This window comes from Aulostomus chinensis, chromosome 10 (genome assembly GCF_037954235.1).
Source record: "Aulostomus chinensis isolate RoL2024-O1b breed Wild chromosome 10, RoL_Achi_v1.0, whole genome shotgun sequence".
Lineage (NCBI taxonomy): Eukaryota > Metazoa > Chordata > Actinopteri > Syngnathiformes > Aulostomidae > Aulostomus > Aulostomus chinensis.
Genome location: NC_141329.1, coordinates 30,009,355 through 30,025,806, shown reverse-complemented (window position 1 = coordinate 30,025,806; position 16,452 = coordinate 30,009,355). Strand labels below are relative to the sequence as shown.

Sequence of the window (16,452 nt, the reverse complement as noted above, 5' to 3'; positions counted from 1 at the left end):
CATCACTTCTCTTTCTATCATTCCTCCATCATCACTCCCTCTCTTTCTAAACTTGTTTTCTCTTTAAATCTCTGCACGTCTCTCTCTCTCTCTCTCTCTCAAACACACACACACACACACACACACACACACACACACACACCATTATATTAAGCCTTCCATGCAAACAGAAGGAAAGAGAAGGCAGAAAGAAAAACAGCAGAAGTGAACAAACGGAGGTGGAATCGATAGATTCATTTCCTGGTGCTGACAGAGGGGGATCTCCCTGGACCCATAATCCTCAGAGTGCATGTGAATGTACTTTTAGATGGTGAGAGAACAAGAGAGAGGGAGAGGTGAAGGATAAAGCTGCTCAGGTTGTTCTTGGCCTGTGGCAGTGGAGTTACAGCTTCATTTCCTGTGTACATGAGAGGAAGATGCTCTCAGTCATGCTATGATACTGCAGGAATCCCGCAAGTTTCCGTGTTGGACCTGAACATGAAATTAATTTCAAAATAAGACACTGCAGGTAAGTGCGGCTCCACGGTCACAGTTGAGGAGTGCTGCTGCACACTTGGGCTCTAGATGACATTTCAGCTGTGGTCTATTGTGAGAAAGGCAAATCACAGTCAATCCATAATTACCAATAGTCATGGAGCTGCTGGGAGTTCCAGGCCCTCTACACACTCAGCACAGCCAGCCTCCTGCTCTGCCCGGAGCCCACAGCCACCCATCTGTCTGCTGTGTCGTTTGGCTTCCAGAGTGTCTAGTTCACCTGTTTTTGTCACAAGGTGCAGAATGGCGCCCCCTACCAGATGGAAATGAGAGCGCAGATTCTTTTCAATGGTGCACAAAGAATTAAGTTCACGTTTTTTTTTCTTTTTTAACCTAACAATGTTTGACAAAAATCACTGTCACTGAATCGCTGTCACCACTGAACTTTGGACACGTTATCAGCATAATCTAGCCAATCGCGATGCTCAGTCGTGTGCCTGCTGGGTTTGAAGCTCCAAACATAAAGCTGATGCTTGGAAACAGGAACCAAACACCCAGGTTACAAGTTCTGGTGATCTGATAAAGAATGTGACTCAAAAATCATTTGCATGCAGAATTCAGTCAGTGATCCCTCCACCTCAACTTCCTCCCCACATAATGGACGTGATCACCGCCTCACTTTGGTCTGGTCAAACTTGCTACGGCCACTGGAGGGAAACTCTGCTGAGCCGCTCTGCACATCCTCTGTTCAAACTTCACTAAAGTCACAGTTCAACACCAGCCAGAGGACAAGTTGAAGAAAGAGAGGGAGAGAAATATGAGGTCATTTCAGGCTGCTATTGCTCCAATTTTGCTCTCCAGAGTTTCTGACTGTGCAGCAGGTTGAACTGAAACCTGAGAAAGAAGTGAGGATTGAAAAACTTGCATGGTGTGTGTGTGTGTGTGTGTGTGTGTGTGTGTGTGTGTGTGTGTGTGTGTGTTGGGGGAAGAAGGAAGCATAGTTAACACTGGTGTGCCTCCCCTAATCCTTCCATCCTCTGTTCCCTTCCTGCTCACGCTCCTGACTGACCAGAGGACAGCTCAATATATCGGATTGTTCTGGGGTTTTGGGCATTTCATCGAATCATTTGTGTATTCATCAACTCCCATTACCTCCAAACCAGGTGCCCCTGCACCTTGGTGCTTGATATCAAAATGATGGATGTGAAGGTGAAACATTCAAGTCTCCTCAAAGGGAATGACGATTTTTTTCATTGTCAGTCCGAAATAAATATTTCAGAAGCTGAAAGTTGAATTGTGTTTCCACGGGAGAGTTTCCTTGGTCCCGGAAATGTTCTTACCATAGTTTTTACTTTAGCTGCTGAAGTGCCCCAAGACATGTGCTGCAGGCTCTCTACTGCACTCATACAAGCAACTGGCGATTGTGTGTATCCTCATCATCAGCGGTGGACATGCTCTGATATGTCCTCTGGCTCCTGGCCGGGGATGACTCAACAGCATTTTGAGGACCTGATGTATAATCAAAAGCCCGCCACTGTTTTATTTTGAAAAACTGCTTAATTCTGGTTCCTGCCTGTGACTTCCTGCTCCAGCTGCTCTGTGCATCTTGACTCAGCTTCCATCAGAACTTTCCTGGTAGGCTATGACATCATAGTGGCGTGTGCTATGGCATCTGTGAACGAGATGCAGTACCCGACGAAGAAGGTGCGCGTCACAACACGCTACGCTGTAGCCTGAGGGCAACTCCCTGGAAATGGAATACACGTCCCGTCAACACAGACTGCAACATCTCCAGCTGGTCCAGCTCACAACACAACATTTCCTCCAATGCCTGAGCTCTTTCTGGTGTTCTGTTTACTCAACAGAAGAAAACTCATGAAACTCCAAAACTAGCTGATGAGTGTCAGCAGCCATGGTTCAAATTACACAAAGAAGCTCAACATAAAAACAGGCAATGAACATTTCAGTGGCACACCTCCAGCCAGACCGCAGCAGAAGTATGAATGCTCACCTATGGTGAAGGTGCCAGGATGTACTTCTCCCTCTTGTCTTACTGACCAAGATGCTTCCTGCAGGTGTGAACAGGCTAAAGAGTCTCGTGGACGTCTCGTCACATCCGTCTGTCACCAATAGATCTTTCATGATCTCCACTTCGCTTCCTGTTTCTCATCTGTTGGCGCTTTAGCCTTCATCTTCTTGCATGTTTCCCTCTTTGTTGGCAGCTTAAATGGCGATAGAGTCGTTGCGATATTTTCTTTCCTTGTGTCACTGCAAAAGCTGTTACAGCTAATAGTTCAGAGCCGATCAGCTCTGCCAGGGAAGAGGAAAGGCTGATTGGAACACAGGATTAGTTGATCAGATGCCTCATTAAGGAAGTTTTTAACATTTTTCTGAAATGTAGAAATGACCAAAGTGGACATGCTGTAATGCTTGATTTGCAGCAGTGACGGCTGCGGTGACCGTCTCTGAACTTCACCCAACTCCTAAAATGCTCATCACCCCATTTGTCAGCAGCAGGAGCCTACAGGGAGCAGCCAGGAGATCAGCAGCTGGGAAAACAAGACACAACAACCCCTCCTTCCCTTTCCTCACACCCTGACAATGCCATGATGAATATCAGAGATGCAACCAGAGATGCTCAGTTCACATTGAGTCCAGCTCCCAAATATGAAGTTAAGCAGGCTGGCAAATAGCAGCAGGCATGCTCGCTTGATTCTCTCTGGAAAGATAAAGGTTAGGAAAAGTCCTCACACAGTCTGGGTGAGCCATTTGTGGAGAAGCTGACTGCATCAAGACCTTTATGACAGTAGGAGGGAGATTTTAATGAGGACTCAGGAATGGTGTCTTTGAATCGGAGTCTGTGAGCTTTGAGTCGGGAAAGAGCAGGTAAGTGGATGTGCAGTAAAGAAGAAACTCTCCGTACGAGCTGTTTTCATCAAAGCTGCGCAGGTTTCAGTGCCTGCGGTGATGTTGCAATTCTTCTTTGTTGCCTGCATACAAAACTGAACCAAACTGCTGACTTGTCATTTCTGTGGACACGGTCCCATTGCATCCATCGCTGTACCGACTGAAGATCCGCAGACCGCACAAGAGTTGCAGAGTGCCCACATGTAGCTTTCAAAGGCTCGCTCCAGCACGTTTATCCTCTGCTGGAAAGAGTGCAACTTGAAAAGTGCGACGTGTTGTGCTAAGAGACGCTGCTTAGACATGACTGGCCCACATCAGCATGGCACCAGTCGCCAGGTCAATAATTCATGAGGATTCTCAGTTGTCCAGGCAGCAGAAAGTCTGCAAGTACAGAGAAACCCACTGACATCTGAAAGAAGAAAACACATTTTGACTTCTGGATGAAGCCACTTCTCTGCTCTATTAATGCAGCTTCAGGTGCCTGTTAGTGCCGTGGCTGCTCAGGCTGACACCTCCTACCACTAGTTGTACTGGTACTAGTAGTACTTGTACACCTCCCAGATCCCTGACTGATGCTGCTGCTGGAGGAGGCAGCAGACCTGCAGAGCCTCAGGCTGACAACTCCTGCCACTAGGCGGATTGGTACTACTAGCACTGGTACTAGAACTACCACTAGTACTAGTAGTACTAGCAGCAACATTAGCATGCTGTCAGTACTAGTACCAGTACTAGTACTTTAAAGATCATATGCTGCTGTAGTTGCTGCTGCAGTAGCTGATGGATGTTGTTACTGCTGTTGTTGTGTGTCTTGACTCTCTTGTCCTCCATCCCTTTGTTTTTTTCTCTGCTTCTCTTTCTCCCTCTTTCTCCCTCCATCTTGTCCACATCCCCATTAGTCTGTCATTCTCTTTCTCTCCTTTCTCTCTCCCTCCCTCTCTCTATCTCTGGAGCAACAACCAGAACAGCTTGAAAACAGAGGAATTTGTGAATGTATTATTGGAGGAGGAAAAAACGCACCATTCACTCTTAGTTTTCTTTTTCAGTGTGCAGATTGGAAATGAGACAAGGTGGCGCTAAACAGTCGAGAGCCGTTAAATAAATGTAATCACAGCGACAGTAGAGAAGTGTTTTGAGTCCAGTAGGTGGTCAGTGGGTGATGATGACAGCTCGGCGCACTCTGACTGGCAGGAGCTGTGAAGCCTGGACCAGACGGAGGAGGCGGAGCAAAGAGGACCGAGTGGGCGACACAAGTCTTTTCTATTACAAAGTACAGAGGAGAGGCCAATAACTCCACCAGAGAGCTCTACTCCTCTTATTAAATGCTTTACTCTTACATCCAGAAGTATAAGTAATACCACTCTGAGCTGAAATTGTTATTTTTCCGTGAGAATGGATTGATTATAGAGTCACATCAAAAAGCTGACAATCTGTTCATTGTGGAACTTGGAATCCAAGCTTATGGTGGACAGCAGAGAAAAGGTTTCTGTGCCGGCACTCACTAGGCAGCCTTGAATTCAAATAACATTTCATAGCTTCAATCAAATTCTCTTTACAAAGTAGCAGGATCCAGACACTGCGGCGCAGGTGGAGCGCTAAACCAGCTGGCTGCAGGCTCTGGAAGCTCCAGCTCACTCGATGTCCTGCCACACCACTGACGAGAATCAAATTTATATTGTCTGTTGAAGTACATAATTCCTCCTCTGGCTCTGTTGTTGTGGCTCAGACTAAGTCATGACTCCAACCAAAGTTCAAAACACTGCAGGACTCAGGGTTGGATGCAGGATTTGTCCATCCGCATCCGTTGCAGTTGCGTCTCCATTTAACGTTCCTGAATCAACTTCCTGGTTCCACAGTGATGTCATAGTATTCTGCTGGTTGTTTGAGTGCAGCGGCTGAATGAAAACTGTCATTTTAAAACTACAATAGAAGTGCACCCATTTTTTTTCCTGTGGGGGGTGTTCTTGCCTGATAATCATTTTTGATTTTTGCATGTTCATGCCTATTGGTGAGCAGCCCAGTGGAGCAGTGGTCCTCACTGTGGCCCCCCAGCAAGAAGGTTGTGGGCGGAGCAGTGGTCCTCCCTGTGGCCCCCAGCAAGAAGGTTGTGGGTGGAGCCCCGGCTGCAGCACGGGGTCTTTCTGGGTGAGTCTCCATGTTGTCCCTGTTCCTGCTGGGTTCTCTCTGGTACTCCAGCTTCCTCCACAGTCCAAAGACATCAAGAGGGACCAGGTTAATCCAGACTCTAAATTGACCGTAGGCGTGGCTGGGAGAGCCAATGGTTGTCTGTCTCTATGTGTTGGCCCTGCCATGGACTGGTGACCTGTCCAGGGGGAAGGCTGCTGGGATAGGCTCCACCCCCACCACCCTCAACAGGAGAAGAGGGGGAAGATGGAGGGATGGATGATGGATGATGGATGATGGAGGGATGGATGGTTAAATGGATGGAGGGAGGGATGGATGGATGGATGGATGCCTGTTGTGACAGTGGTGATGAAAACAACCAAATACTACTGTTGTTATGGTTTCTAGCTTCGACTGGACTCAGTCGCTGCAGTAACAGACGAGGCCGCTGAGCTGATGAACTCTTCTTCATGAACACATCGATGCTGCTGAGCCTACCGGAGTCAAACTCTTTGGAACGGGAACAGCGGATGGAAGAATTTCTCAGGAGAGAAAATTAATAAAATTCCTGACCTTTCAAAAACAAGATGTCTTTGGGCTCAATGTTGAGTAAGAAATCCATATTATTGTATTTAATTTAATGTAACAACAAACTATGTGTTGTCTTCTTCACATCAGAAAAGACGAACCGCCATAGATGGGCCTTATACACCAGAATAATATTTACAGTACTCATTTAATCTTACAAAGCACATCTGTAGCAACTCATAATGTAAAAACAGCTCATCATGTAATAAAATCATGAGCACATAACATATTTATGCTGGCAAATACATTGTTGGGCTCATAATGTAATAAATTGTTACATTATTACATAATGCATCAGACGTTACTACGTTATGTGCTCATGATTTTGTAGCGACTCATCATGTAACAACAGCTCGTCATGTAACAACTGCTCATCATGTAATAACAGCTTGTCATGTAACAGCAGCTCGTCATGTATCAACAGCTCATCATGTAATTAAAGCTCATCATGTAACAGCAGCTCGTCATGTAACAACAGCTCATCAAATAACAGCAGCTCATCATGTAACAACAGCTCATCATGTAATAACAGCTCATCATGTAACAACAGCTCATCATGTAACAACAGCTCATCATGTAACAGCAGCTCATCATGTAATAACTTATCATGTAACAGCAGCTCATCATGTAACAACAGCTCATCATGTAACAACAGCTCATCAAGTAACAACAGCTCATCATGTAACAGCATCTCATCATGTAACAACAGCTCATCATGTAACAACAGCTCATCATGTAATTAAAGCTCATCATGTAACAACAGCTCATCATGTAACAACTGCTCATCATGTAACAGCAGCTCATCATGTAACAGCAGCACATCATGTAACAACAGCTCATCAAGTAACAACAGCTCATCATGTAACAACAGCTCATCATGTAAAACCAGCTCATCATGTAACAACAGCTCATCATGTAAAAGCAGCTCATCATGTAACAACAGCTCATCATGTAAAAGCAGCTCATCATGTAACAACAGCTCATCATGTAAAAGCAGCTCATCCTGTAACAACAGCTCATCATGTAAAAGCAGCTCATCCTGTAACAACAGCTCATCCTGTAACAATAGCTCATCCCGTAAAACCAGCTCATCCTGTAATAACAACTCATCATGTAACAACAGCTCATCATGTAATAACAACTCATGTAACAACAGCTCATCATGTAAAAGCAGCTCATCATGTAATAACTTATCATGTAACAACAGCTCATCATGTAACAGCAGCTCATCATGTACCAACAGCTAATCATGTAACAACAGCTCATCATGTAACAGCAGCTCATCATGTAATAACTTATCATGTAACAACAGCTCATCATGTAAAAGCAGCTCATCATGTAATAACTTATCATGTAACAACAGCTCATCATGTAACAGCAGCTCATCATGTACCAACAGCTAATCATGTAACAACAGCTCATCATCTAACAGCAGCTCATCATGTAATAACTTATCATGTAACAACAGCTCATCATGTAAAAGCAGCTCATTATGTAACAACAGCTCATCTTGTAACAGCAGCTCATCATGTAACAGCAGCTCATCTTGTAATAACAACTCATCATGTAACAACAGCTCATCATGTAACAGCAGCTCATCATGTACCAACAGCTCATCATGTAACAGCAGCTCATCCTGTAATAACAACTCATCATGTAACAGCAGCTCATCCTGTAATAACAACTCATCATGTAACAGCAGCTCATCATGTAACAACAGCTCATCCTGTAATAACAACTCATCATGTAACAACAGCTCATCATGTAAAAGCAGCTCATCATGTAATAACTTATCATGTAACAACAGCTCATCATGTAACAGCAGCTCATCAATTACCAACAGCTCATCATGTAATAACATCATGTAACAACAGCTCATCATGTAACAGCAGCTCATCATGTAATAACTTATCATGTAACAACAGCTCATCATGTAAAAGCAGCTCATCATGTAACACCAGCTCATCCCGTAAAACCAGCTCATCCTGTAATAACATCTCATCATGTAACAACAGCTCATCATGTTACAACAGCTCATCATGTAACAACAGCTCATCATGTTACAACAGCTCATCATGTAACAACAGCTCATCCTGTAATAACAACTCATCATGTAACAACAGCTCATCATGTAAAAGCAGCTCATCATGTAATAACATCATGTAACAACAGCTCATCATGTAACAACAGCTCATCCTGTAATAACAACTCATCATGTAACAACAGCTCATCATGTAAAAGCAGCTCATCATGTAATAACTTATCATGTAACAACAGCTCATCATGTAACAGCAGCTCATCATGTACCAACAGCTCATCATGTAATAACATCATGTAACAACAGCTCATCATGTAACAGCAGCTCATCAAGTAATAACTTATCATGTAACAACAGCTCATCATGTAAAAGCAGCTCATCGTGTAACAGCTCATCCTGTAATAACAACTCATCATGTAACAACAGCTCATCATGTAAAAGCAGCTCATCATGTAATAACTTATCATGTAACAAGAGCTCATCATGTAACAGCAGCTCATCATGTTACAACAGCTCATCATGTAATAATTTATCATGTAACAACAGCTCATCATGTAACAACAACTCATCATGTAACAGCAGCTCATCATGTAATTAAAGCTCATCATGTAATCACAGGTCATCATGTAATTAAAGCTCATCATGTTACAACAGCTCGTCATGTAACGATGGCTGATCCTGACAGAAAAGTGTTGCTTTATCACCATCTTCACCTTTGCCACTCCTGCAGGGTGGAAGGTCCTGCTAACATCTCTGATTGTCTGTCTGTGTGGAAGCAGAATCACAACATTTCTGCCAGACGTGGTGGAGCATCAAGTCCAAAACGACCACACCGGCACACGGACGACTTAGATTTCACTGACAGGCAGAGGCCCGTGTTTGACTGTGGTTTGTACATAGGTGGCGCTACAGTAACAAGATGGACTAGGGAACAGGAGGGGGACTGGAGTTTGTGTACTTTAAGAGCTTTTTCTTTGTTTACTATTGCTACAATAAATGGTGGAAACAATCATGTCTGCATTAAAAACACATTTAAGAAGTTATTTTCAAATTTTTACATTAACACTCTGTCCTTCTTTAGAGCCTGATGGGGACCTTCGAGTTCAAATGTTGCTGTTTTTTTTATTGTTGGTCCTTAATGCTAATTTAAGAAAGGCTTTTAAACATTTTCCTACTTCTTAAATTAAATACATGATAAAAGCAGCATATCATGTTCATTAATTCAACTTTATTTAGGATCTTTTGAAACCATAACATAGAAAACATGAACCAGCTCAGAAGATCTTCAGTTGTTGTTCAGAGTAAACAGCCTGTCAGGACACCCAAGTAAAAACATGAATCTTAATTCAATTAAACAACATGCATAAATAGTACATAATCATAAATGATAGTTAGCCAACAAAAATCCAGTCCAGGGCTCCATTTGTCAGGCCCTGAGCCGGTCTTCACTCAGATCAGGGGTTTTATTAGGTGAACAGGATTGAGAAAAAAAGAACTTTATTTCTTCCAATAAATGTCAGTTATACAGAACCATCCAGAGGATGCGTGTCCAATCACAACCCATGCCGTAATCCACCTGGCGTTTTGGCTGAAGAGCTGCTTGATGTTGGATGCAATGCAACTATTGGGTCCAGCTGCTAATAATTGAGGATGATAGGAGGGTTAATATTCAGAATCACTAGATCAATGTAAATATTGATTTATTTTTAAAAAATAAAATTTTTATAACGAAGAGTATTCTCACCCAAACGTCCTTGATGAACCTCCATGTGTTGCTGGTTGATGGCAGATTGGAAAAGGTAGAGCAGAGTAAACTTGCTTGATGATAAGGTGCAACGCTATAAAGTAGGAAAAAGAAAATCAACAAAACTCATTTTGTTGGTGTGGTTTACTGAACACTTTTAGGTGTACGGCCATCTTTTTGTGGGGCTTGTAAATGAGATTTCACCGGCAGCACATTAGATGTGCTCCATATTGTAATGTAGATAAAACAAAATAACACTGGAATTCCTCAGTAAATGTGTACTTACACAAATTATAGGAGATTTCCAATAGCAGCTGAAACATACAACGTTATTCTACCTAACATCTTAAGACACAAGAAATAGCGGCTAGCTAAGACACAAGAAATAGCGGCTAGCTAAGACACAAGAAATAGCGGCTCGCTAAAACCTACAACATTGTGCTGACAAAAATCTTAATGCACGGGATATTTAAACAACAATGGTGGATTGAACTAGAGGTCACAAAAAGTGCTGCTTACCTGCTGTAGTCAGACAGTAGAGGTGAGCATGGTGCTCTCAAAGGCCCAAAACAGCTCTCATGGATGCTGTGGTGCACAGGCCCCAACTGATGTTTGGGTTCTGTTTCTGTCCCCTAAACATAACCAAAAGTTTTGTGTCTAAACCAAACTGGACCTCAGCCATCGTGCTGATAAAACATCCTTTTCCAATATGATTTGCTAATAAGGGACACAAAGGAAACATGCTTATGGGTCAGAACCCACATCAGCAGAGACGGTAATCAAAGCTTGAGGTCGTGATCATCGTTAAGTCTGCATTTAGAAGACAAATGATGGACACTTCCTCAGAGCAACTCATGACACTGAACATCAGAAGCTTCTTCCCCTGCAATGCAAACAGCATTCCGATGTTTGGTGCTCCTTCGGGATGGAGATATTTGTTCACTGCCAGGAGATTTATTACCAAATTTAAACCTTGTGGCAGATTGTTCTTGATGCGGTAAAAACAGTTTAATACTGAAGCTATAATTGCAATTTAGAGAGTTACGAAAGCAAAAGGGAGCGAGAGCCTGGTCCTCCAGAGTAACTTAAATATAGTTTATATACTTCATTTGGTCTGATGGTCCCCTGTTGTGTTTTCTGACATGTTTACACTGCGTTCTCACAGCACGTCCGTCTTCTCTATGGCTCGTACATATGGCAGACCTGGCAATAACCTTTAATGACAACTGAGAGATTAAAATGATCTTTTTAAAGCAACACTTCTGGCTGTCATTTCGTTGGTTTTAGGCGGCATCTTCTGAGTGGTAGAATGAAAGGGCTCCAAGTCACTGAACTGTTCAAGCACTCGGGTACAAAGACGTTCCTCAGCCCCTTCGACCGCCAACTGTATGTGAGAAGGAATGTTCAGAGCGTCCAGCAGCACCATGCGAACACGACACACAGAGGAAGAACTGTGCCGTAGTGAGACCCTGGTGAGGCCGTAGAGAAGGAAAAACCTGAAGTCATGACATAGGACTTGTTCAAAAAAATATAAAATAGAGAAATGGAGAGCACGAGTGATGATAACCCTTCTCTGTAAGCCACTCCAGGGCTCGGGGGTAAAATGCAACTGTATTGGTTTGCATGGCACAGCTGCACGAAGGCAGAAACTCAGATCGACTCCCATCCCTCCATGTACGCTTCTGAAGGATTTGAGGCTCTCATGGTCTTTTGATTGTGATGCAGACAAAACATCCAGCGTGAAAGCCACTTAATGGTGATGTGGCTTCAAGCGCACCTTGAAAATCCCACAGAATCAGAATCAACCCCTGGTGGACGTGCGAGATCACATGCAGTAATCAGATACGGAGCGAAGCGTCAACACTTAAACTGAACCTTTCAAAAATCGGAAACACCGGAGGTCTTTACTCTTCAAGATGGCGCCACGTGAGTGGCTGCCTGTTGCAGTAGCTCCCGCTATGTAGTTGATTGTAGTGCATGATAGGGTATTACAGGGTTTTTTTTTTACTTTAGTTTGTTGTAAAAAAAATTGTTTCAGCTATTTGTTGCTCTGTACTTCTTCTGCTGCCACTTCTCTGCTTCTGCTGCTGTAACACTGCCCATTCCCCCACTGAGGGACGAATAAAGGTTCATCTTATCTTATCTTATCTTATCTTACCCAGCAGCTCGCCACCAAGTTTCTTTCAGTGTCACAAAGTCAACAGGTGCAACAGTGGGATGCTGTGAGCTTTTAGACAGCAGAGCTGGATGGCACAGAGGAATGAGACGTGGCTTGGATGCTTGTTACATGAGCTCTCCGTTTTTGCCTTGTTGAGCTAGTGGGGTGCCTGTTGTTGAACAGGAGATCAGCCGGTGAATCCCTGGAGCCAACAGCTACTGCTATCATGTAACATGGTGGTTAACCCGACTCAAAGAAACTGCGTAGCTCCAATTCAACAGCAAACTGTATCATGCTGATTCTGAATGTTAGGTATTATTTTAACGGTGTACTGACTTGGGATGAGGAAATGGGTCACTGTCTAATTCCTCCTCCGAGCTCTGCACATCTGCTGACATTCCTGTTGCATATGTTCAATAAAAGAATATATCAAAATGAATACTTATAATAGCCTAGAGTATAACCTTACTTAAAAATTAAAGTGAAATTATAAAATATTCAAAAATACTGCAGGCTTTAATCCATTTTGCTACATTAGTGATACCACAGTACTGCCACTTACACACTGAACACTTTCCCACTTGTACCAGCAGAGGTCGCTGCTCAGTAGACCAACACACAGCTGCTTTAAATGGAGGTGGAAGCATTTGTGGTGTGAATTAGATGAGAGTGGTGCAGTCAGAATCTACCATTTATGGTTTATATGATGTGAACACAATAATCTGCTGTGAAATGGAGGTATGGCCTGTTTACCACACACACACACACACACACACACACACACACACACACACACACACACACACACACACACACACACACACACACACACTGGAACATGAATGATCCATTCTCACGCTCTGCACCTAACCGAGCACTCTCCCTAATTGAAGGCCAGGAAACGGTCACTTAAGTGCCTCTGGTTTGTGGTGAAATTGAGAATTGAGGCCATGGACACGTTTCAGTCTGTCATCTGTCAGCCAACAAATAATTCATAATAACACTTCATGATGCATTCTGAATGGTGTTGCTAGGTTACATAGCTGGCTAAGTGGCTGATGCGACCATCCAGTGGTCACTCAGTATTGTGGGGTGTTGGACCCTCAGAGATTTGGCAAATCGAGCCTGAAGCAGGCTCAGAAATCCACATCTGCTGATGAGGGTCCGTTAATGGAATGATCCACTTCTGCACAAGCAGATTCAGGTTTGGAGGAGAACCAAAGGTTTCTCCTCAGGGAACATGACTTTATTTTTTCTTTCTCTGCCAGCCTGTGTGAATACTGTTAATATACGTACAGACAAACACACACACACACACACACACACACACACACACACACACACACACACACACACACACACACACACACACACACCTGCAAAGGTGTGTTGCAGTTACTTGAACTAGTGGAAATAGTGGACTGTTCATGCAACAGGAATGAAAACATGGGACACACTTGAGATTTAGAGGACGACTCACTAGAGGAACAATAAATAGACCAGGTCTGAGATGGATCTTTTGGGTTTTGTTCTTATTCTTTTGTGTTATTGTTAATAGATTATTGTTATGTTCAAAATCAATCCCTCCCTCCATCCCTCCATCTTCCCCCTCTTCTCCTGTTGAGGGTGGTGGGGGTGGAGCCTATCCCAGCAGCCTTCCCCCTGGACAGGTCACCAGTCCATGGCAGGGCCAACACATAGAGACAGACAACCATTGGCTCTCCCAGCCACGCCTACGGTCAATTTAGAGTCTGGATTAACCTGGTCCCTCTTGATGTCTTTGGACTGTGGAGGAAGCTGGAGTACCAGAGAGATCCCACAGCTTCTTGCTGCCCCCCCAGCGACCCTTAACAGGATAGGCGGAGGAAAAATGGATGGATGGCATTTCAGGCAAATTGAGGCACTTTAAATCTGTTCTGTTACGACTAAAAAACAATGATAATAAAGTTATTCTTTGTTGTCAGTTGGTCTCTGATTCTTCCTTCATTCTTTTTTGTTGTCTTTAATGTTAATAAGGATACAATGTTTTGCAGAGGTGTACTTATAACAATTTTATAGACAAATGATACTATTCATAGTCAGCAGAGGGGGGGTGCAAAATATTTTCTTCTTTCCGGGTTGGGGGGTAACAGAAAATAATTGGGGAGCTCTGGCCTACAGCATTTTTCCACCAAGTTCTGTCAAAACTGACTGCCTGGTTTTAACCAACACCCTTAATGGAGGTAATCAATGTGGAGGTGTGAAGAGATGCGTGTTTAAGATAAGATGAGATAAACCTTCATTCGTCCCTCAGTGGGGAAATTGACAATTTGACCAACAGCCAACGTTGCTGGCATGTTCTAAAGGGCCGAAACCGCTGCTTTCTCTACTAAGTGTTTGGTCCGCAGCAATGTTCTCTTCCTGGTTGGTCAACACAAATATTGTATCCCTGCAGGTCATTATGGAGGATCTCATACACATTCTGTACAAGGCTGCATTTTCTCCATATTCATAATGTTAGTACAGCACTAACATTGGGGGCTGCAGTAGATCCTGGGAGCGACAGAGCCTGACATCTACCTGGATATCTCTTGTACTGCCTGAAGTCGATTCATAGTTTATCTTTCCGTGGTCTCATTTTTGTGTCTTACTGAGTTGCTAACATGCTAAAAAAAAAATTTGCAACTGCCGGAAAACCTTGAAACCGCCTCGTGTATGAGGAAGACCTTGATGATAACTACCCACACAGGGACGCTGTATATTTGGAACAAAGCCAGGCAGGGACAGAAAAAGAACTCACACTTAACATTCTCAGCTTGCTAGTAGGAATCACTATTCACACAGGGACCCACAACACAGCAACATAACTAGACAACATCTCATCAGCCACTCACACCATCAGACAAAATACGAGTGCTGGCATGTGGCTCGTGCAGGTCGCTGACGCACACCCTCCGCCGCCCCGCGTGGTTTATTTGTCACCTGAGAACTCCATTAGCTGCCACCACGGTGACAAACACAGAGGCACATTTTAAAATCAGTTTTCAACACAACTTCGAACTGTGGGCCGTCAGACCAAATAGACGAGAGCACAGTTGGAGTTGTTAGAAAGGTAATTTATAAAATGTGGTGGGTGTGTACAGACTCAAAGCTTGAAGCACCCGCCAGTGAATGAGCTGTGGAGAGAGCAGCAACTCATTTTTCTAGCATTTCACAGTTCACAAACACATTTTCCCCCTGAAACGACAACTCCTCAGAAAATTGACACACAAGTGCAGCTGCATATGGCTCAGACCCTGCTGGGTCTCACAGGCCAGGGACTGAGCCAACCTGCTGAGTGTGATGCCTGACAGACCAGTAAAAGACTCAGTGAGAGCAAATGTCCCCTGACACACACGCACACACTCTCACCTGTATATGAGTATGTCGTCTGTGGAGCTGTTGTACTGGATCTGGTACATGCGGACCCCTGGGATGTGGTTCTGCGGGGGCCATCTGATGGTAGCAGAGCTGGATGTCAGATCTGACACGCTGACCCTCTGCTGGTCGGAGCGGGCTTGGCCTCCACTGACGTTGGACTTGATGGATGTGGGGATGTCTGAGGGCCCGGGGTCAGGGTCTAATTTGGGGTCAAAGTGCGGTGATGGGTTGACGACCAACTCCACAGCTGCTGTGGACTCGCCAGCCGCGTTGGACGCTATGCACATGAATTTTCCAGAATCCTGTAAGTCAGTTGAAGAGGACACAGGAAACCTTTATGCATGTAAGCGTTTATGTCTATAAGACTACACATTTTCAATGCTTTATAAAATCTCAATAACCCCACGGACAATTGTATTAATTTGTTGTTTTGTGGAGTTCCTAAAATGCAAGTCGAATATATCAGTAGTGCACCCTATTCCTGGAAGGTGAAACCACTTCTCTACCTTGACCGAGGCCTTCAGGATGTCCAGCGAGCCGTTCTCGTAGCAGATTGTTCTGGATGTGTTACCGATCAGCTTCCCATCGGGACTGACCCAGTGGGTCGAAGGTTCAGGATCGCCGATGGACTTGCAGCGTAGGCTGACCTCCTGACCCTCCATCACAAACATCTTTGAGGTGTGACGAGTTATCATGGGTGGCTCACACACAAACTCCTCCTGTTGGGGGACGAAAGCCCACAAATGTTAAAAAACACTTTTATGACTTTCTCAAAAGAATCAAGTCCCCTAAAGTCCAAATACTCAAGTATAAATACCTCAACATTACAACAGACAAAGCAGTTCTACCCAAAGTAAAACTACAACAGTTTTCCCTTCTACCGAGTGGCATTTGCTTGCAGATCATTCTGGTGCAGTTGCCGCATTAAGGAGCTATGATGCAATGTCACTGAACAGAAATCAAGGGGTTTTGATGCTCCGGCATTATTTCAACCCCCACCCCCCACGGGGTCTAAGCCTGTGT

General features: G+C 44.0%; 1 protein-coding gene across 5 annotated transcripts in view; it reads right to left on the bottom strand.

The window, feature by feature from the left end:
- LOC147255253 (leucine-rich repeat and fibronectin type III domain-containing protein 1-like protein) overlaps positions 1–16,452 on the bottom strand; it is a 308,907-nt gene that overhangs the window by 31,445 nt on the left and 261,010 nt on the right. For all 5 annotated transcript variants that reach the window (XM_086217018.1, XM_086217017.1, XM_086217019.1 and 2 more), the window contains 2 exons: positions 15,936–16,148; positions 15,421–15,731 (listed from right to left, as the gene is read on the bottom strand). In XM_086217018.1, the coding sequence (XP_086073144.1) occupies positions 15,421–15,731; positions 15,936–16,148 (524 nt within the window). The remainder of the gene's footprint in view (positions 1–15,420; positions 15,732–15,935; positions 16,149–16,452) is intronic.